The sequence below is a fragment of the Lytechinus pictus genome, chromosome 17 (assembly GCF_037042905.1).
Source record: "Lytechinus pictus isolate F3 Inbred chromosome 17, Lp3.0, whole genome shotgun sequence".
Lineage (NCBI taxonomy): Eukaryota > Metazoa > Echinodermata > Echinoidea > Temnopleuroida > Toxopneustidae > Lytechinus > Lytechinus pictus.
The window spans coordinates 4,408,714-4,431,767 of record NC_087261.1 but is presented as its reverse complement, the minus strand read 5'-3'; the positions used below and the strand labels follow the sequence as shown (position 1 = coordinate 4,431,767).

General features: G+C 35.5%; 1 protein-coding gene across 1 annotated transcript; it reads right to left on the bottom strand.

The window, feature by feature from the left end:
- Positions 1-459: 459 nt before the first annotated feature.
- On the bottom strand, positions 460-22,250 carry LOC129280448 (protein DEK-like). Its single transcript, XM_064112559.1, has 12 exons — positions 22,079-22,250; positions 17,250-17,397; positions 16,652-16,804; positions 14,827-14,903; positions 13,156-13,253; positions 11,599-11,735; positions 9,243-9,421; positions 8,128-8,305; positions 6,217-6,272; positions 5,498-5,650; positions 1,868-4,995; positions 460-1,694 (listed from the first exon to the last, which is right to left on the bottom strand). The coding sequence occupies exons 1-11, from the start codon at positions 22,127-22,129 to the stop codon at positions 4,984-4,986; spliced, it is 1,242 nt and encodes a 413-aa protein (XP_063968629.1). The 5' UTR covers positions 22,130-22,250; the 3' UTR covers positions 460-1,694; positions 1,868-4,983.
- Positions 22,251-23,054: the final 804 nt, after the last annotated feature.

Genomic DNA, 23,054 nt, shown 5'->3' with positions numbered 1-23,054 from the left:
TTAACAAAATATTGTATACAAAATAAATGACCAATATGAAAGAGTAACATTTACTCTATCTGATGGTGCAATAATATTTCATTTCACTTGAGGTTAAAACAGGTAAATTCTTAAAGAAAGAAAATCTCACGAATCACGAGATTTTGCAAGGAGGAGGATTCAGCCACGAGATGATTTGGATGAATCTGGCCTTTTTGCTCATTAGCATAGGGACCTGCGGTCTGACTGAAACTGACCAAGTCATGGTCCTTTGAGAACATTACAGACTGTCAAAAGAACAAGAAATCAGAGACAATTTCATGACGGTCCCACATGTAGGGGGTCGGACGAACGTACATATTTTATGGAATTGCCCAACAGCAAATTATACTTGCCAACAAATAAAGGTAAAAACATGAAATCCTCGATGTTTTGTTTCTAAAATTGTAGGAAGTAAAAAAAGAACAAACAACATACTCCTTTAGGTATCCATAACTTGATTTTGTTTTATTAAAAAATGGTAATGTACAAACTGGACTAAAACTTTACACACAGGCATGATGACCAAGATAAAAATTATACATTACATTTCATACATATTCCAGACCAAATTATGGATTCAACATGGTCGAAATGTACATATATGAATAGCAGCAAATGACACTAGTTCTGGCTAATTCAAATGAGATGAGTGCGAGTATGCCTTCACTGGTTAGAAAATATATCACACCATGAATGTACAATTAACTTAATTCCATATTCATTGTAAATTAAATTTGTATATTATTTAAATTCAAGAGTGATATATGACACTTGACAAGATCCAACCATGGAGGTTCTACCTCCATGATCCAAATTAATTACATTAAATAACATTGATGAATCATTATGATGTGATGAGCTTCTGTGTGAAATTTTGGGCTCTTGCATTTTTAAGACTTGAAACATATGTGCATTACCGTATGTTCTAAGCTTTTATGCCATCATGTCGTTAAATGCATGCCTTGCAAGTGAGTTGCGGCTGATTGCTTGCAACTTGCACACCCGCAACAAAGTTTTCAGCATGTTCAAAAAAAATTTTTGCATGCAAATCAGACTTACCTGCGCTTCTGCGGGCAACTGTATGTGAGATACTGTACGTACGAGATACTCTCATTGAGGGCAACCTGCTGGTATCAAAAATAGTTACCCACATGGCTTGCACGGAACAATGTGACAGAGCTTTAAGTCATTCACTTTGTCTCCACTATGAAAAAATGTTGTCACAGCATAACATATTGGGCCTGTTGCATAAAGAACTTGCATTTAATCACAACTCAAGAAATCAAGCACAGGTCCCTAATACTTGCATGTCATTGGTTGAAAATGAAAGCGTGTTTAAATTTTTTGAGTTACGTCTGATAGCAAGTTTTTCTGCAGCAGACCTCTAAAGAAGACTCAAAGGCCCGCATTCTGAAGTCTGGTTTAACTTTGTGCTAAAATTATGGGAAGCCAAAAATGTCAACATCTTGTTTACATTGTAGGTTTCTTATGTGTGCTGTGATCTTCACTAATATTGATATGTTGAAGACAACTACCAATATTCATCCTTACCAGACAGCTATGACTGATTTGAGAGTAAAATGAGTTGATACATTGAACTCTACTTTTAGCGATTTATGGCACTATTGGCTATCCATAGTTAAACCACAACTTTACTAAATTAAACTCAACTTCTGGGGCCGTTTCATAAAGCTGTTCGTAAGTTAAGAGCGACTTTAAGAACGACTGGTGATCCTTTCTTACGCGCAAAACCATCGCTAATGAATGTAACATTCGCCATAAGAAAGGATCACCAGTCGTTCTTAAAGTCGCTCTTAACTTACGAACAGCTTTATGAAACACCCACCAGGATACAGGCAAAAGTATCTTACAAAATTGTGAATATGGCTCTGTAGACACAAAAATTTATACTGTACAGTACTAGCTCACAACGCTGAATAACAGTCAAGAAAATCATAATCAAGCTGATAATTATAAGTGCAATAATAAAAGAAATTACAAATGGGTGTACAAATATCACCATAAGACATAAAACAGTCAGTTTCCACAGTAAATCAGGGGGGTGTTTCACAAAGATTTTAATATGACTTAAGAGTCGCACTTAAATGCCTAGTTGCGTGTGGTATAAAAGGCATGACTGCATTGGTCAGGTCATGACAAGAGGACGCGCACCATTTATCAATAAGTTTTGCGCGTTGATTACCATGTATGCATCGGCATTATTTCAAGTGTGACTCTGAGTCATACTTAAATCTTGGTGAAACCACTCCCCTGGTCTACCGTTCATAATTTCTGTCCTTATTGCTTCACAACAGAAATTACAAATAGATATACATTTATCCAAATAAAATACAAAATTATCATATTTCAAAGTAAATCTGTTCAATTCACAATTTCTGTTCTTGTTGATCTGAAAAAAAAAGCTGATGCGTGAAAAAGGCAAACGTCTGGTATGTCCCCATTTTGCAATAATTTACAGATTGTATCTACGCTGTGAAATACGGTAACTAAAGCTGGACAACGCACTTAAAATTCTGAATATTTTAAATTTTCTATACCATTTTATACATATTTGACAAACTTTTTAACATTATAATTGAAACCTTTGATTTACCGGTCACCTTCTGGAACCAGGTAGTCTTTGTTCAAAGCCTAATGAAATGAAGCAGACAACTGGTCAAATGTCCATTTCTATAGCAGATCAGCTGAATTAATTATGCAAGAGATAAAAGGTGCTTTAGTTTGATGATATGCCTCCTTCACAGCTTCTATATTACAAGATAAAGCAAAACATGAATTCTTATAAAAAAAATTACTGGAATGATGCCATCATAAACCATCATTTAAGCTTTCCTATTTACAAAGTCATTGTGAATCCCCTACAACAAAACTAAAACACAACCACACACCCACACACAGAGCTCATGCCAAGGTCAAAGGTCAAGTTTAGATTTAGAGTACTTTAGGTCCCCATCTAAGAAAGGTCAAGACATACATTACATGTACATTTGTAGGATTCCCATCAAATTAATAAGCACAAACTGCTGGCTACCTTTGAAACTGCATGCCCAAATATCACAAACTTGGTCTCAAAAGATACATCACGAATTGAAAGAAGAAAGACCTTGGATACTGTGTTGACTGTTTTGATCATCTTGCAGATCGTTCAGAACAATGAAGGATAAAGGCTACACCCTCAAAAAGAAATGACAATGATTAATATCACTATTAAGCAGTTGGACCGTTACGGTTAAGTACAAAACAGACATCTGTTCTCATGTAACCATACATTTACAATTGGCATTATGCTTTGCAAAGTAGAAACTACCATTACAAGGAAATCTTACCAACAGCTCTTGATCTGGTGTTCAATACTACTGAAACAAATAATATGCACGTTCTCTGTCGAGATGAAAAAGATACATGGTACTCTGGTCTCTCGGCTGATGCTGCATTCTTCTAGCTATTGAGAACTGAAGCCTATGAATTCTATAGGCTTTGATCTACATGTTTCAAGAATTCAAGCTGTTTATAGTCTGCTGTCTACTCAACAAGCATTCATATCTTTTATGTTAATGGAGCAGTATTTAGCTTGATGATCTCTCTCTCTCCATTGTATTCTTCTTAAGCCAGGAGTGGGCAGCACCATGTCTGCCAGGGTTTGACTTTAAAAAAAAAATAAAAAATGACCCAATTGAATAAAATACCTGATTGTAAATTGAATACAAGCTCTCAAATATTACTTAGCCAGGAAAAAATAATTGGTAAAATTTTTAACTGCATACCGAGTCGAGTATGGTGGACATAGATGGTTTGTTGGGGGTGGGCCTTAATTCAGGGGATATGACTAGCAAAGATTAGATCCTACTGCATTAAACAACCAGTGTTTTCATGTATGTCATAGATCTTTGAAAGCTAATCAAATCAAAGAGCTTCAGCAGCAGCAGCAACAGCAGCAAGGAACAACTGCATCTTGCTACTGATTACAAGCAGTTTTGGGGCCCGTTTTATAAAACTCGTTATAACAACTTTGCAATAACAGTTAAAAGCTACTGAAATCATTCAATCTCCTTGACTGATACCAAATTTGTTATAGATGTCGTGCATTGTTATTGTAACATGTCTTTATGAAACAAGATCCTGAACTTATAATTTCCAGGGTCAGGGTGTGGTTGCACAAACCTTGTTAAACGGGTATCTTTGCCATCAATGGTTACTTAAATAGATACCTTGATTCTGATTGGCTAGTGGACAGGGTTGCCATAGTAGTCACCATTGATAATAGAGTTTCTGTTGATTGACAGTTTTATGTAACAGGCCCCATGATTGATTCACACAAGTAACACAAGTGTTCCAGCCATTGTTGTTGTTCCTATCCTCATTGACTGGGAAATCTTCTTCTACCACTTAAGGTGACTCTGCCTAAGACAAATCCCTTGGGACCACAGAAATTTGTTGGACTTAGGTGAAATTCGAGTTAGAAGATGTTATTAACACATTTTTTTTTTGCATATTCTAGTCAACCTTATTTCTATAGACCGGGGGTGTTTCACAAAGATTTAAGTATGACTTAGAGTCGCACTTAAATGTCTAGTTGAGTGCGTTATAAAAGGCATGACCGCATTAGTCAGATCATGCCAAGAGGATGCGCACTACTGTGTATTGGTCAATAAGATTGCGCATTACATATCATACACGCGTCAGCAATTAAGTGCGACTCTAAGGCATACTTAAATCTTTGTGAAACACCCCCATATCCTATAAGATTCTCTAAGATGAAATCAGACCGATTCAAGCGGGTGACCAACGACATCTAGGGCTCCTTTTACACTACTGTAGATTCTTGATGGGGGGAATCAGAAGGATCCACTTGGCGACCGACGCTTGGTTGAGACGTCCTTGGCAATCATTCCATGGCTATTTCCAGAAGACAATAAACATTTACAAGGCAGCTGGTGTACATCATGAAATAATCTGCAGGGAGGAAAAAATTGAAAGGAGATGACAATCTAAGTACATCGAGGTCACACAGGCCCAGTCTTATAAAGAGGTGTGATTGTATCATTGCGAGGGAGACACGGAAATCAAATCAGCTCATCCTTTACGTGAATATCTTTATACAGGGCTCGACATTAGCAGTGGCCCCGGGCAACCAGAAATGAGAGTCGGGCCACCAAACTTATGTAAAAGCCCACACTTGGTGGCCCTGTTTGGCTAACAAAGTTTTGATAAATTGTAGTGTTTTCTATTGTTTTAGGGCCACAAAATTTGCTTTGCGGGCCATGAAAAATATGAAATCGATACATGTCTAAGATACGGAAGAGTATGTACATGCATCTCAAAAATCAGACTTTATAGCCATCAGTGCTTGGGAGTATTTCATCAACATTTTTGTATCTCATGACCAATTATCTTCCATAATCTTCACCAGCGAAATTACGCCAATGCCATTTTTAGGATGATTTGATATACTCACCTCTCTGACCGTTGACTTGATGAAATCTTTCTTGTGTTGTAAAGGATGTTGGGGATAGATATCATACACCTTTCTGCAAACCATCTTCATCGTAACTTCCTCTAGGTTGGCTCCTTCAAGAATTGTCTTTACCGTCTCTTTGATCTGCTTATCCTGTTAACATAAACATAGTTTGAAAGAATATTTACTTCACATAGAGGGAGCTGTAACATAGTGGGTGGTAGCAGAATGATAATTGCTCCTGTTTTTTTCCTCCCTAAACTCTGTGTTTTGTGATGTTTCGAATGATTTATTAAGAAACTAATTTCAGGACATACAGATACAACTGTATACAATTTAATAAGTACACAAAGTAATAAGCCATTCTGAGGCTATTCATCAATTCAAAGTGAGAAAGGGAAGTGACAGAATGAGAAGGAGAGGAGTATATTTCAAAGGATAAGGGGGAGGTGAAGATTAATAAGCGGAGTGCTGGTGGGAAGGAAGGGATATATTAGGAGAAAATCAGTAATTTGTGCATTCCAAAATATACTGTACGTGCACAAGTTCCACCTTTTTTGTGATGTCATTTCCTTGTGTTAATCCTGAAAGATTCGTCAACAAGAGTGCACTAAGCACCATGTATTTATTAGTGATTCTCTTTCTTTCAAAGTGATTACAAACCTCATTTAAACACTAGTTTCCCTGGGTTTTCATAGAAAGATATGGCACCAACTTACTGTAGGTGGTGCATTAGCTTTCTTCATCAGAGGTTCATCATCAGAACTGTTACCACCTGTGTCAAAGAGAGTTTGATTGAAGAAATTCAACAACTATATCTTATTTCTTTACACACAATGGCCCGTATTCTGAAGTCAGGTTTAACTTAGACCGTGGTCTAACTATGTGTTAAAATTATGGGAAGCCAAAAGTGTCAAAAATTTTATTAAGTTGTATGTTTTTTATGTTTACTGTGCTCTTTCCTGATTCATCGATGGTGAATACAATAATCTATTTATATTTCCTACACAATTATGAATGATTTGAGAGCCAAATGAGGTCAAATATTATATCTCTACTGTTAGTGATTTATGTAACAATTGGCTATCCATACTTAAACCACAACTTTAAACCTGAGTTTAACCCTAATTCTCCCGGGGGGGGCCCATAATGGCCCCCCCTCGACAATTTTCGCGATATATCCGCTGCGCAAAATTTTTTGACCTCGCCGCTCACTGACTTTTTACTTTCAAGTCTCGCGCAAATTTCGAGACCAAATTTGTGACGCCCGGATACGCGGTTACGACATTACGCAACATTATGTAAGTGCATGTCAGACCCAAAATTGCTCATAAACGTGATTTCATGTACAAATCCAATGCAAATTGTGTATTTAGCCAAAATTCATAAATGTATCATTATTTCTACTTTTACTGATTGAATTTAATTAATTTTGCCTTGCTTATGATCAGAATTAAGTCTGGAACGATTTCCATTGAAAAAACAATAAAAAACAAAAAGTAAAAAAAACAAGGAAATACATAAGAAATTCATAAAACAATAAAATACATAAGAAATTGATTTCCAAACCGAAGTTTTTTTTAATTGCGATTGTTAAGAATGCTACAAAGAATATTTTAACCAAAAATTAGCATTCTAGGAGCTTTATTTAGTGAATTAGAGCAAAAAGTATGATTTATGCATAAATTAGCATAATTAATTCATATAAAATAAAATCTCATTATTTTGGAAAATTTTACCATACAGCCTTGTAGATTACATTGCACACAACCAGCATGCAAATTTTTGCGTCGCTCGAGCCCCCCCCCGGGAATGACAAGAATCAAAATACCCCGGGTGATTGAGGGTTAAGTTAAACCCGACTTCAGAATACGGGCCATTATCAAGTCATTGGTGCTTACAAACACCGACCTCCCAACCCACGTAACAGGAAAATAGGGAGGATTTCTTTAAGATGATACAAAGTCATTGGTGCTCACAAATAGACCTCCAAAACCACATAATTTGGAAAATTAGGGTGATTTCGCTCAAAAGTAGGAAAGGAACAGTAATTTCCATAGTATTGTGCAGTAAAATTATCATGATAGATCGGACAATCATACTGAAATAAGAGCTCATAATTGTTAAAGACACAGATTCTATCCTTGATAAATTCAGAATAGTTAAGAGGTATGTAAATAACTTCAGTTGCTTCTGATGAACTCAAATTCATTGAAGATATATTCTTTACAGAACTGATCTAAATCATTGACTATAATCATATGACATTCGATTACTATTTTGTAAAAAATTTAAACTTCATATTTCAATTTGAGCTCCATATAATAAAACATAAATAGTGAGTGAAAAACATCAGAATTTTCTCATTTGAATATTGCCCGTGATGTGTTTATAACTTACTATAATTCAGTTATGAATAAATAAATTTTCAAAATAACATAATTTTCCTACGATTTTGATTTAAATTGTCAGCATAGTGCTTGTTTAATTTTCCACTGAATGTTCTAATCAACTTTTTGGTTGGGTGGACATGACCTCTAATTGAAATAATAAAAGAGCAACTAGGTTGTGGGAAATGCAAGGTATATCGAGGAACATATTCCTAAAATTAGAAAGGAGTTACATCTCACCGATATCATCATGCTTCCTCTTCTTTGGTGTTTTCTTCGGTGATTTGACCGGACTTGATTTCTTGGTCTGCTTTGTCGGAGTCTTGTTGGCATTCTTCTTCTTCTTGGGCGACTTGGGTTTTGCTTCTGATTTCTTTGGCTTCGGAGTCTTGGGTTTCTTCTTCTTTGGTTTAGACTCCTGCAGAGCATTTCATGGAACAATTCGAAAGTGATTTTTGTTATAAGCTTCCCAAATCCTTGCATCTGATTGGCTCAGAGCAAATTTATCAGTTAACTACCACTGACAAGATGGTTTGTGAAACACTCCCCTTGTGATTAAAGTTAAAGAGCAATCATAAACCAATCAATCAGAGTAGCTGTTGAAATCAAATTTATGGATGGATTACCTCACATGCAGGGAGCTAAAATAACAAACAACACTGTCATGTTTTGGAGGCTCATCAAGGGTGATTTTGTTGGAAATGTAGCGCATTCCCCCTTTCAACAGCTGACATACTGGGCCCCGTCTTACAAAGAGTTGCGATTGATCCAATCAACCACAACTATAGGTTAAAATGTTTTCTAGATATGATGTATACTCACAAATTAATTGTTTTCTTGACAATTTGGTGTGTTTGCCTTTGTTTACAAAGGACATTTTGCAAATTTCCTGTAGAAAAAATTATGACCATGATGGATTTAGATTGATGTGATCAATCGTCACTCTTTGTAAGATGGGGCCCAGATGTTTCACAGTATGTGGATTGAATTATGAACAAACCAATAAACCTTATACATATGACCTCATAGTTTCACAGCGCCCTCCTTCAGAGGATATAGGAATACATGTAAACAGAGTTGTCATAGATGTGCCAGCTGCAGATCACCAATGCATGCAAGGCAATGGCTTCAGCCTCTAAGAATGCGGCATGATGACATCAATGCATAAGGTCTATTCACAGTAAAGCAACAAAAAAAAGTCACATTGCATGATGAAGACTTAACAGGCAGCAGTCGAAACGTCACAATTCCCGTTTGCTCTTTCGTGTGACATCAGATTAACCTTTTCAGCTATTTCTACTACCAGGATGATCAACGTTTCTGCGTAAAAAAATGTCAAGCAGCTTTTCACTTACCCCTTCTGTCATACTGGTATCACCACCATCTCCTTCCGCATCACCTTCCGTTCCATCATCTATCGTGGTATCTCCATCTTCTTCTGCTCCTGTTGATGCATCGCCGCCACCTTTCTTTCCCTTACCCTTTGGCTTCTTCGATTTCGTCTTCTTTGCTCCTTTCGGTTTCCCTCTCTTCCCTAATTGCATAGCAATATGAATTTTCGATAGGTCACAATAATAATATTCATAACTATGAATTCATATTACATAAGTTTTTGAGATTTGAATCAGTGATAGGTCAATAGGTCATCACATAATCATAGCTACAACAAAATGATAACAAATAAAATCAAGCTTGAACATTAACCTTATGATCATGCTCATTGCTTTGAGATTTAACCCTAACCAGACCGGGCTTTTTCTGGCTTTTTGCTTTGCAGTTTCATGTCTATCAAGTCTAATAAATTACTAAACATTCTTACTAGTTGAAAGCTGAGTCATAGGCCCGTATTCTGAACTCGGGTTTAAATTAAACCCTGGTTTAAAGTTGTGGTTTAACTATGGAGAGCCAATTGGAGCACAAATCCCTTACAGCACACATGGGCCATTCCATGCCAATTCACCCAATGAATGTGCAATTTTGCACCCGACCCTCTCGGAATTCGTTGTAAATTGGTACACATAAAATTCACCATGGCCCACGCACAAAACAAAAAAAATTAGTCCAATTGGTCCGTCGGTTCTCGCGCTACGGCCCGCCCTTTTCTCCTTGTTTTGACAAAAATGGGCGTGACCCTCAACTTTCAATGGCCACTGCGTCGTAACGTGTTGACCAATTTTCATGAAACAGGTACCATTTATTAGGAAATTCAAAGAGGAATCCAAAACATGCATCAAATAATGTATTGGAGCAATTTATAAGGTCGTGACCTTTGACCTTTACTTTGACCTTGAGTTTGACCCCCGGACAAATAATTTTTAAACTTGATTTTCATGTATGTTAATTATTAGTATGATATTGACAAAATATGTTAAAATCAATGATGATATTTTATTTCTTCACCTTTTAAAACTCTTCCAAAGATACCATGAAATTTAACTCTAGTCCTACATACTGATATTCATGTTAGTAAAGTGTTAACCATTTACATGATTTCTTCCAATCTTAAGTTACAGTATGCATGCACATGAAAAGAAATTAAGCTCATCAGTTCACAAATGAAACATTAAACATTTATGCTCATGAATAGGTATCTGTTTAGGCAATTTGATGTTCAGCAATATATGTCATATATATACATATATATATATATATTCTTGTTAGTAAATAGGCATATACTCAACAATTTGATGATAAAAGTAAACACTTTACTAACAAGAATATATATATATATATATGATATATATTGCTGAACATCAAAATGCCTAAACAGATACCTATTCATGAGCATAAATGTTTAATGTTTCATTTGTGAACTGATGAGCTTAATTTCTTTTCATGTGCATGCATACTGTAACTTAAGATTGAAAGAAATCATGTAACTGGTAAACACTTTTACTAACATGAATATTAGTAGGTGGGACTGGAGTGAAATTTCATGGTATCTTTGGAAGAGTTTTAAAAGGTGAAGACATAAAATATCATCATTGGTTTTAACATATTTTGTCAATATCATACAAATAATTAACATACACGAAAATCAAGTTAAAAAATTATTTGTCCGGGGGTCAAACTCAAGGTCAAAGTAAAGGTCAAAGGTCATGACCTTATAAATCGCTCCAATACATTATTTGATGCATGTTTTGGATTCCTCTCTGAATTTCCTAATAAATGGTACCAGTTTCATGAAAATTGGTCAACACATTACGACGCAGTGGCCATTGAAAGTTGAAGGTCACGCCCATTTTTGTCAAAACAAGGAGAAAAGGGCGGGCCGTAGCGCGAGAACCGACGGACCAATTTGACTTATTTTTTTGTTTTGTACGTGGGCCATGGTGAATTTTATGTGTACCAAATTACAACGAATTCTGAGACGGTCGGGTGCAACCACTGGGTGAATCCAGATGGAATGTCCCACATTCAATTTATTAACTCATATGGCACCCAAATTGTTCGTAATTGTCTGGGAATGATAACTGAAATATTTTTCTTCGTTATGAAAGCAAAATGAAACAAAATATTAAACATAAGAAATATACAATAAAAACATAATTTTTTGGCTCCCCATAATTTTAGCAGTGTTAGACCGTGGTCTAAGTTAATAACTATACGCGCACCATACGAATGATTTTATATCATTCATTGCTATGTATACAAATTGTTTGTATGGCGATCGTAAAGGTATTTGTGACCGTAGCATTACTCACTACTCACCTTTTTGTGGTACAGGTCTACCCGAAGGTTGTGGGTTCATACAAAAATCCATTAATCTCTCCATGATAACATCCTTGTTCCCTTTCTTTTCTACATCAAGAGTGGTGCACAACTCTTTTATTCCTTCCATTGTGAATCTAAAGCATACAGAGAGAACAAGAGAAAATGGTTGGTATTAAATCTTACATTCAAATCTTGGGCAAGTCATAAAGGTTGCAATATTGAACCTCATTCAAGTTTGACCTTCGACTCCCAAATAACACTGGGAATACTAATGAACAGAGATGCCAACCTAATCAGGAACATTTCAGAATTTTAAAGCCTGAAAATCAGTATTTTCACAGAAATACCATAGGACAACACAAACTGAAAATTTAGAAATCAGTAATTTGCATGAAACCACCAGTATTCTTTCTCATTTTCAGTAATTATTGAAAAGGGAATATTGAAATAAGAAATAAGAATCTGAATAAGGGATCAATGGAAAAGGTTTCAAAAAGTCAGTTACAACCCGAGTACAAAGAAACTTGCAAAATTTTAGATCATCAAAATTTGACTACAGTTGACATTAGACCTACTACTGTAACCTATGACCCCCAAAATAACTCTTTGGATCATATAACATCAGCTATGAACAGATAGACCGTTGGAAAGTTACTGTAACAGTGGTTAAAACACCTCACTCTTAAAATTGAACTACTTTGCAAGCTGGAGTGAAAATAACTACCCAGGCTGATATAAAATAATGAATATTCACATTTAAACACAGGTGACAACTTAGTTGTGATTTCATGAAATAAGCAGGCGTTGTCAAAGTCCTTAACCTTCCTTAGGTGACTACGTGCATCACTGTCCTTTTCTCACACATACTCCAACTGTTTCGACTTGCCTTTTATCAAAAGCTCAGATTTCTCTTTTTTATTCTACCATTTGTTCATTCTTGCATTTGCAATAAAAATATATTGAGCAAGTCTTCACTTAGTGCCATTTTAGGAATTCTAAGACATCAAAGCTCTTACAAATTATGATGGCAACATGGAAATATGAACCCCCAATTTGGTTCTCTTCATCTTCCTTCCTAACATTGTGTTTTCAAAAGCTACCTGATGTCTCAAGCATCTTCACAAAGAAACTTTAGGAAAAACTTTCCACACGAACTAAGTGACTTTGTTGCAATAAAACTGATAAAAAGTGGCAAGTCTGTCATCAGCCATAGTAACATTGATCAACAGCCAATCAAAACCAAGATTTTTAATGCAAAGGATTAGTTGATCTTAATTCTTAAGTTTTCATATGAATTTATTGTTATATTTCTATTGTTATTTATTTTATATTATTTTGTATCTCATGTTATTGTATTCTCATTGTATTTCATTATGTTGTATGTCGATGGTTGCTTGTTTACAAGTTTCTAACTTTTTGTTAGCAATCCTAGTATTTCATGCACTACATTGCTTATATTAGTTATTGTATCTTGATTTTATCTTATACCAAACAAATGTTAATCTGAATAGTATCTTAATTAATCACACTGCCAGTGTGACGCTGGTGACTCACTTGCACAAGATAGCCTCTCTCTTGGCGTATTCATTATCTTCTTTCGTGAAGTCGAATCCTGAGAAGAGTCTGATATTCTTCTTTGTTTCTCTGTGATCCTGTAAATGTGGGCAGTACAAATTATGCATGATTATAAAATATTTAAGCTGCCAGGAAAATTTACTAGTGACAGGTACTAATTGCTAGTTCTATTAACCTGCCAAATGAGATGGGGATGGTTTATCAAAAACAAGGATATCCTTTGAAACCTTTGAAACAGTTCAAACACCCTCGACTGTGCCTTGGGCATGTTACAGTAGAACTGTTCTGAAGGTATCCTGTGTGTTAAAATTCTTATCATTGACCTTGATGCTGTGTATTATTACAGGGGAATGTTAACAAAGACTTAAGAGCAGTAATAGTCACACTTAATTGGTCAAATCATGATACTGCATAGTAATCAAGGAGGTTATGTGTTGCATATCATGTGTGTGTTGGCATTTAAACATGACTTTTTAAGTCAAACTTTAACTATTTGTGAATCATTCCTTGGGAAATCAATTAAATCATGTGTCGGCATTTAAACAGGACTTTAAGCCACACTTTACTACTGTAAAACATCTCTCGCATTATGAACTTCATGAACACAGATGGATATAGAAAATGTGAATTTTGTTTAAAAACATTAATATTAACAAAGGTAAATTATAGAGTACGTTGGTGTGGAAATGTGTTAAAGGTCAATTCCACCCTAGCAAAATGTTAATTTGAATAAATAGAGAAAAATAAAACTAGCATAACGCTGAAAATTTCATCAAAATCGGATGTAAAATAAGAAAGTTATGGCATTTTAAAGTTTGGCTTATTTCTTCACAAAACAGTGATATGCACAACTCAGTGACACGCAAATGAGTCAGTCGATGATGTCCATCACTCACTAATTCTTTTGTTATTTATTGTTTGAATTATACAATATTTCATTTTTTACAGATTTGACCATAGGGACCGACTTGACTGAACCATATAGTATTAAACAATGCTAATTCCACATGTTCAGGGAGGAATCAATCACTCTTTCACTTGACAATGAGGAGAAAATTAGAATATTTCATATTTCATATAATAAAATACAAAAGAAATAGTGAGTGGATGACGTCATCAGTCTCATCATTTGCATACCGACCATGATGTGCATATAACTGTTTTGTGAAATTAAGTGAAACTTTAAAATGTCATAACTTTCTTATCTTACATCCGATTTTGATGAAATTTTCAGTGTTATGCTTGTTGGATATTTCTCTTTTTATTCAAATCAATTTTTTGTAGGGGTGGACTTGTCCTTTAAGGACATCAATCAACATTTGGTAAATGGTCAGGGATCAAAGTGGTGACCATGGAAGACACAGTACCAAGTGCAAACCATTAGGAAATTTTTCATTATAAGTAAATCATGACTTTACTAGACCTAAAATATGAAATATGACTTAGTTTCCTGAAGTTTACGACATATTTAGTGTTTTTTAATGTGACTGTAACTCCTGTGATTAAATCAAATTGATATTAAAGACAGGGTCTGGCATTTGAAAATTTCCAATGCTTTTCTGCACAAGAAAATGAAATGTGACTTTCCATATTGATCTAAGTTACAACCAGCGTTATGAAACATTTTCCAGCATGGCACTGTTGACTTACCCTAACAAACTTTCCAAACAGGAATTTATGAAGTGGTTTGAGATCTTGTGCCTTTGTCTTCTCTATGAAATGGTGAACTAGAATGAAATCAGAAAAGACAAAACCAACATTATACTCGGTCTGAATAGTAATCGTAATTGCATAAGCAACAAAGGTAAATCTAGTGGTTCTCATGGATACATTTTGTCTCCTTTAACCCACAAAATGTGTTTTAAGTATGCACAAAGTCTATGAGACAATTCTGCCTTACAAGCATGTGACATTTATCAACTGAGTTCAAGTTTTATTCAATATTTTACTCAGTAGGCATGTCATATGAGAACACTAATCCCAATATCAAGGGATACTTCAGGTAAGATATTATATTATTACGATATACACTGTATTACATACATCATAACACTACCATGTTAAGCAGGGCCAGCTGGGAGAACAGTTTTCGGAACCGAAGTGGCTACCCTGGGTGAAAAACATCATCATCATCCTCATCATCAAATTATTATTATTACAGTACTATGCAATTCAAATCAGTGTAAACGACAGATATATTTTGCTAATTAAATGAAATGTTTTTATTGTCACATTACTTCTTTTACAGTTAAAGGGTAGATTCTTGGAGCCAAGGCCCCAAAACGAATAACCTTAGAAGTTGGAAAATATTCCTGAACATGGGATACCTAATTTAACCCTTATTAAACTGGGGGGGGGGGGGGGGTCAATTTGACCCCCCTCAACAAATTTTGTCACTACGCCGTCGCACAAATTCTTTTGACTGCGCCGCTCACTGACTTTTACTTGCAAGTCTTGCGCATATTTTGAGACCAAATTACCCATGGCATTATCTACAAAACTATAATATCAAATTCTGCGAAAAATCTCATTGCTCATTAATTATGTTAATTTATGCGTAAAATCATAAGTTTGCTCTAATTAACAAAATAATGCCCCTAAAATTTTCGTTTCACATACTCTTTATAGGCATCTGATTAAATTTATTAAAAAAATAGGCCAATATCATATTTATTTTTTATGTATTTTATTGTTTTCTAAATTTCTTATGTATTTCTTTGTTTTTCGACTTTTTGTTTTTTATTGTTTTTTCAATGGAAATTGTTGGAGACTTTATTTTGACTCAAAACAAGATAAAATAAATTGATTTTAAGCAGTAAAAGGAAAAATATGATACATTTTATGAATTTTGGCTAAAAACAGTATTTGCATTGGATTTGTACACAAATTCACGTTTTTGAGCAATTTTGGGTCTGCATGCACTTACGAAATGTTGTGTTATTTCGGAACCGCGTACCCGGGGGACACAATTTTGGTCTCAAAAGTTGCCCGAGACTTGAAAGTACAAAGTCGGCAAGTGAAGCGGTAAAAAAAATTCGCGCGGCGGATTTATCGCGAAAAATGTCGAGGGGGGCTGATTCAGCCCCCCCCCCCCCAGTCTTCTTAGGGTTAAGATAGGGTTATGGCAAAAAATAACTAATACTGACTTGTCAAAACCCCTCTGAAACTGTTTGGATGATCCGATCACACTTTCTTGAAGATGTACGTTACTAAGCAAGCACGCCACAATTAAATGGTGGAGGTAACTAATCATAATTATATTGCACCTCACTATATGACAGGTCAGACTAGTCTAACGCCGAGGACATTGAAGCAGGAATTAAGCAACTAACTTGGAAACGACCTGGCGCAGATAATCTACTAGATTGAAGAGCGCCAACCTAACTCCAACTCCAACCAACCTTTCTTGAAGATATACATTACTAACATGGTGCCAATTATAAAATACAAGTTGCTCACATACATCAACACATACCTATTGGGATGTCTGCAAGTTTGACTCCTTTACCAACAGGGACAACAAACTGCTTCTCCGGAGTCTTGGGCGTTTCTTTCATAACAAGTCGTTCCACCTTCTTTCTGTCTCTCTTTCCAGTCATGATTTGAACAGGTGCTTCAACAGAACCCACTGAATATAAAGAAGATAAAAGAACAAAAGAGAACAATATTAGATAATTTTATTGTAGTCACATATGAGCCATACATGTAGATGACTCACAAAGATTGATGTGTGACCTAAAGTTTGAAAAACACAAGCCATTTTGAATGCCCATAACTTGACGTTTGGAGGACAAATTATCTTTCCACAAACTAGACTTCTCATCTCTTTTCATGGAAGATTTGCCATTTTTTTATCTGTAATGTTATCAATACTTTCATCTTATCAGAACTAGTTTATTGTAAATCTGAATTATGTTGGGTTGTTTGGGTCTTTCTATTTTCCCAATATAGACCCAAAATGGCACAAGAAACGATGATGGATTCTATTGTTATGTTGCAGTATGTACATGTAGTAAAACTGGAAAAATAAACTAAAGAAAGACCATGCACATTTTTGTTTGAGGTCTACTCACATGGTAGTTCTTCTTCTGATGAAGATTCCTCCTCCTCATCATCATCCTCTTCTCCTTCCTTGTCACCTTCTACATCTTGTTCATCTTTCTGATCTTGAGCATCCTTCTTCTCATCCTCTTCTGCTGTGTTAGTTTTCATCTCTTCGTCCTAAGTAAAAAGATTGATTGTTAATATTGTAATATATTTTCCCCCCTTTTTTTTTTCTCACAGACACGGTCACTGGTCACACAGATTGGCATCGATCTCGATACGATAGACAGGGTGACCAGACGTCCCGTATTTCCCGAGCCGTCCCGTATTTTGCTCCTTTGTCCCGGCGTGCCAACAAACCCTTCCCGGGATGCCTATTTGTCCCATATTTAAGAATATTGAATGAAATATACATAGAAAAGTGAAGAATTTTAATCAAATAACCAACAGATGATGAAGCAGAGACAACAATAAAACTTAATTTTTGCAAGTTCTGCAGTGATTTTCTTGCTACCCAATACATAGCAAACAGAAAGTTACGTATATATTTTCTTCAATCTACACACAAACACACGTACACACAAAGTCAGCATACATACATGTACTAGCTGCTACATGCACGTTGCCTGCACTGTGACAGGCTACTACATGTAGCTACATAGGCATGTAGGATCGGAGCAGATTCTCAATGTTGAAAACACAATCTTACATGATAAACAGATTTTCCACCAAAATCATCACAAAATCGGCAGGAAATTTTTTATAACTTATTATGGATTCTCAGATTACGGATGTGGTGTTGTAATATCGGAGGAACAAGTTATTGAGTTTACATAACTACTTATGGATCTAGTTGTTTCAGCTTCCGTTTTGAGTCTTGTTGTGATCGGTGTGAATTTGAAATTGGATGAGAGATGCCTGTGTGTGATGCCGCGTTGTTTCATCTAGTGTTTTAAGTTTGACAATGTTTCACTTTGAAATTTTATTCATTTCTAAAAATTTTTATTTTTTTTTATTTTAAAGATATATTAAAAAACACCAAATATGATTATGATTTTTGTTTTTACTTTTAAAAATTATTTGATTTCTTTTGTTTACTTGAAGTTTGAACTTTTTCCCTCTTTCTTTTCTATCTTTGTTTCTTCATTCTTCTATCCTTCCTGCTTGCCCTTTTTTGTTCAATCTATCTTTATTTCCTATCTTATTTCCTGAACCTTTCTCTCTTTCTCTGTTCAATTTTTTTTCTTTCCTTAAACTTTACTTTGCTTCCTTCTCCTTTCTCTTTTGGTTCTTTCTCTCCTTCCATTATTTTCTCTTTTTTTTTCATTCTCTCCTCCCTTCATTCTTCCCTCCCTCTCTTTCCTCCTTTCATTTTTTATTTCCTTTTTCCTTCTAATTCTTTTCCTTATTCTTCTTCCCCTCCCTTCCTTCCTGTTTTTTTTCTTTCTTTCAAAGAATGAACGAAACATTTTTCTTTCCTTCATTCTTTCTTTCCTCCTCCTTTTTTCCTTTTTCTCCTTTATTTTGTCTTTCACACGTCTATTCATCTTTCCTTACTTTCTCTTTCTTTCTATATTCATTTTAAAGAATGATGGAAACTTTTTTCTCTCTTTTATTCTTTTGTTCATCCTTCTTTTATTCTAACTTTCTTTTTTTTCCCCTTCATTTTCCCCTTCATTTTTTTTTTCTTCTCATTTCATCTCTTTTCTCTCTCTCCTTCATTCTTTCATTCACACTCCCTTCCAATTCTTTATATTTTTTTCACAAGTCTAACACTGAGTAGCCTTCCTTGTTGATCTTTGTTTATCGATTGTCCCTTTCCATTTTGTGAAATCTGGTCACCCTGGCAGCGGCAACCCAGTAAAAGTGAGTGGAAATGTTTGTTGTTCTTTAAAATGATAATATTTTGCTGCACTTAGTAAATTTTTATGGCTCTGTCATGACTGTACTCTGCTCTGTTGTACTCCACACCAGACCTGCAAAATATAATAAATCTAGTGGACAATAGTACACCAGTCGGTGGACTGTACGGCATTATCGTGATCCAAGTTCTGGTGACTCGGATCCACTGACAATTTAAAACATGTCCTACCTATCTCTCCCAACCTCGCAGTCGCAATCATGTCACGTGTCTCTTTTCAGTCTCTACTTTATTGACGTCGGGTCTACTGAAAAAATCAGAATTGCATCTACTTCTTTTCAATCTCTATTGCTTTATTTCATCAACTAGTACTTTTCATATAAATAAATCAGGATTATATTCATCTTTTCATGTTTCTCACACTAAAAATTTTGCTTTATTTCGTCTATTACGTTTTTACTGAATAAATCAAAAGGCCCTGATTCCTCAGTCTCCATTGCTTTATTTTGCTGATTCCTAATTTACTAAATAAATCAGAATTGCATCTACTTCTTTTTCAGTCTCTATTGCTTTATTTTGTTAACTAGTACTTTTAATAAAGTAAGTTAAATAAATCAGGATTTTCTCTTTCATGTTTATCTGACAATTAAAATTTTGCTTTATTTCGTCTATTATGTTTTTACTAAATAAACTTCAAAATTGCATCTAGCCCTATCCCTCTTCAGTCTCCATTTTCATCCATTCCTAATTTACTAAATAAATCAGATCTTTTGCATCTACTTCTTTTTAGTCCTTATAGCTTTATTTTGTCGTCTATACTTTTTATGCTATAAATAAATCTCTTTTCATATATGTTTCTCACAATTATGCTTTATTTTGTCTATCACACTTACTAAATAAATCAAATTGCATCTCCCTCTTAACAGTCTCCATTGCTTTACTTCGTAAAGTAAAAAGAATTTCTGTATATTACTCCTCGTGATTCAAGTCCCCCTGGATCCGAATTATCACTGTGCCACTTTTAGACAGTTTCCTATTTTCGATTATATGAATTATTAGAATCAATAGAATTGCATTGAAACACTATAAAACTACTCCTCGAGATCCAAGTACCCCCTCTAAAAATAAACGGCAATCAACCCATTGATATTCATCTATCCCTCATTTCCCTCCTCTTCAAATCTACTCTGCCACTTTTAGACAGTTCCTAGAGATGATAAATGAATATTTTCGATAATATGAATTACTAAAATCAATAGAATCGCAAGAAAAAACAATCTTATTATATACTCCTCGTGATTCAATTCCCACCGTAAAACGGCAATTAACCCGTTGATATTCATCTACCCCTCATTTCCCTCCGCTTCAAAACCACTCTGCCACTTTTAGACAGTTCCTACAGATGATAAATTAATATTTTCGATAATATGAATTATTAAATCAATAGAATTGCAAGTAAAAACATACTATTTACTCCTCGTGATCCAAGTCCCCCCCCCCCCCGTAAAACGGCAATTGACCTGTGATATTCATCTACCCCTCATTTCCCTCGCCTTCAAAACCACTCTGCCACTTTTACAAAGTTTTAGAAGTTTCCTAGAGATGATAAACGAATATTTTTTATAAGAATCATTAAAATCAATGAAAATCACATTAAAACTCGATTTAACTGTCTGATTACTCCTCGTGATCCGAGTCTCCTTCCCGTGTTGAGACTGCCAATTTCCCATATGCATAGGAGGGGAAATTGGTAGTCTCAACACGTACACGGGAAGGGGACTCGGATCACAAGTAATTAGACAGTTAAATAGTGTTTTTAGTCATGTTAGTGTGATTGATTTTGTTTTATTTATTGTTTTTTATCATTGTTTCATCAACTTGGCAGTAGAGGCGCACGGCCAATATTGGAGACTGTCTCCAATGTGGGAGATTATCTCCAATATCAGAGACTTTTGTAAAGAATTTGGGTATCCAATTTCAGAGACAGTCTCCAGTTTTGGAGTCCAATTTCCTTTGTTTACATTTGCTGCAAAAGGATTACCTTGGCGGCAAATAAAAATGTGATAAGCAGATTCCTCATGAAAAATTACCCCTCTTCACCGTCTACTTTAAAAATTCACCGTCTACTTTTGTTTTGATAAGGATTTTTGTTGTCAATCACACACAAAACAAATGGGCTTCTGAGTTCTGACCTCAGTGAGACAAAATTATGGGTGGAAAAAATCATGCTTTTGTTGGTGTTGTTTCTTTTGTCCTTTTGCAAAGCAAGTCTCCAATGTGGGAGATTGTCTCCCCTATTGGAGAGAGTCTCCCATATTGGCCGTGCGCCTCTACTGCTTGGAAGAATATACAGCCACAGGTAATAGCCACAGGGGAGAAAAGACTATTTTTGTCGTTTGAAAAAGTGTCAGTCAGTTGTTATTTTAATGGGAAAACATGTGGCGGAAGGAAGTCCCCGTTCAGTGAGAAGCTTTGCCTTTGCACCGTTTGGCATCGCGAATAATGAATAGTCAAATAGATTTCTTTTGAAAATCCTCCATCCGTGGGCGTGGATTCCATTGCACTTGCAGATTGCTGATATTTTTTTTTACTACTTATACTAGGTCACGGTGTCTCACTCTCAAGTTTGACCCCAGTGACTTGGATAACGATAAGGCCGAATGTACTTAATCAGAAGAAGATTTCACAAACTCTAAAACATATCATTAGCTCTTCTAACGCTACTCCGGGCACCGGTTACCCGTCACTCTTAGCTCTTGACCCTATCCCGTCGCTTCCAGGTCGCCGCCGAAGGCGAAGCCGAAGGCGCGCAGACGCAGACGAAACCGCGGAGCCGGAGGAGCTTGCCATTCGTAATTCGTTCAACATGTTCACTCAAATTCTACATTACTCATTAGTCTATCAATATCATGATTATTTCTCACATTCTGTCAGTCACTTATAATCATGGATCTATATACAATAGCTCTGTTAAAAAAAAACAATTCTGAAACTCACTTTCTGTTCATTCGCCATCGTAACACCATTTGCTTTTTCGTCTGACGACATGGCTTTTTCACTCAGTTGCACGTTTTTACACGTAAGTCTATGGAAAATGTTTGCAAAATGGCGGCACCCATGCGCTCCCGTGATTTATCCAATAGGAAAACAGTACAGTGCATTGAAAATAGAGGATTTGCGCCATCTGCGGTACCAAACATCACATGGTATGGCAATGTGGCAAAGGAAAACGATTTTTTGTTGTTGTATATTTTCAACTAACAGACAGTAGCTGCGTTTATCTTCAGGACCTTAGTATTAATACTGAAAGATAAACACGAATGATAAAAATAGAGTCAAAATATTATATCAATAGAAATCCCCGGTAGAATTCATACGACCCATGGCTATGTATAACATTAATTCTAATTTCCATAATAATATTTATGACCATATATAGGCCTATACAGATAAATAAATGGTCCTGATTGATTGGTCCTGTATCGGTTTCTACTTCCGATTTTGATGAAAATATGTTCAGCAATCATGAATTATATCCTTGATTGATTGATTATTCAACTTGATCAACTTGATGCTTGATCAACGTGGAGAGTGGATTAGTCTCCGGACTTTGAAACATAGGGTCCACATTGTGCTGTACTCGACCCAGGTGAGGTGAATGGGTACCCGGTAGGATGTATTCCTTAAAGGGATGGCCCAGGCTCGATATATTTATATCTCGATAAAAAGCGTAAAATTCACAAAGCAAAATGCTGAAAATTTGATCAAAATCGGATAACAAATAACGAAGTTATTGATTTTTTAAAATTTGCATTATTCCGGTGAAACAGTAAGGTTCGAGGCATGTCTGTATATGAATATTCATTAGGTTGGCTGATGATGTCATATCCCCACTTGTTATTTTGCATTATATATGAAATTAGGTTTATTCAAAAATTTTCTACCAAGAACTAAAACAATTGGATTGACAACT

What these genes read in the sequence shown, in the direction of transcription:
- LOC129280448 (XM_064112559.1), bottom strand. Translation starts at nt 22,129, where the DNA reads ATGTCGTCAGACGAAAAAGCAAATGGTGTTACGATGGCGAATGAACAG. An exon ending in ATCAGAAGAAGAACTACCAT is followed by an intron (nt 16,805 to 17,249) that starts GTGAGTAGACCT and finishes CTTTATATTCAG; the next exon opens with TGGGTTCTGTTGAAGCACCT. An exon ending in ACTTGCAGACATCCCAATAG is followed by an intron (nt 14,904 to 16,651) that starts GTATGTGTTGAT and finishes ATTTCATTCTAG; the next exon opens with TTCACCATTTCATAGAGAAG.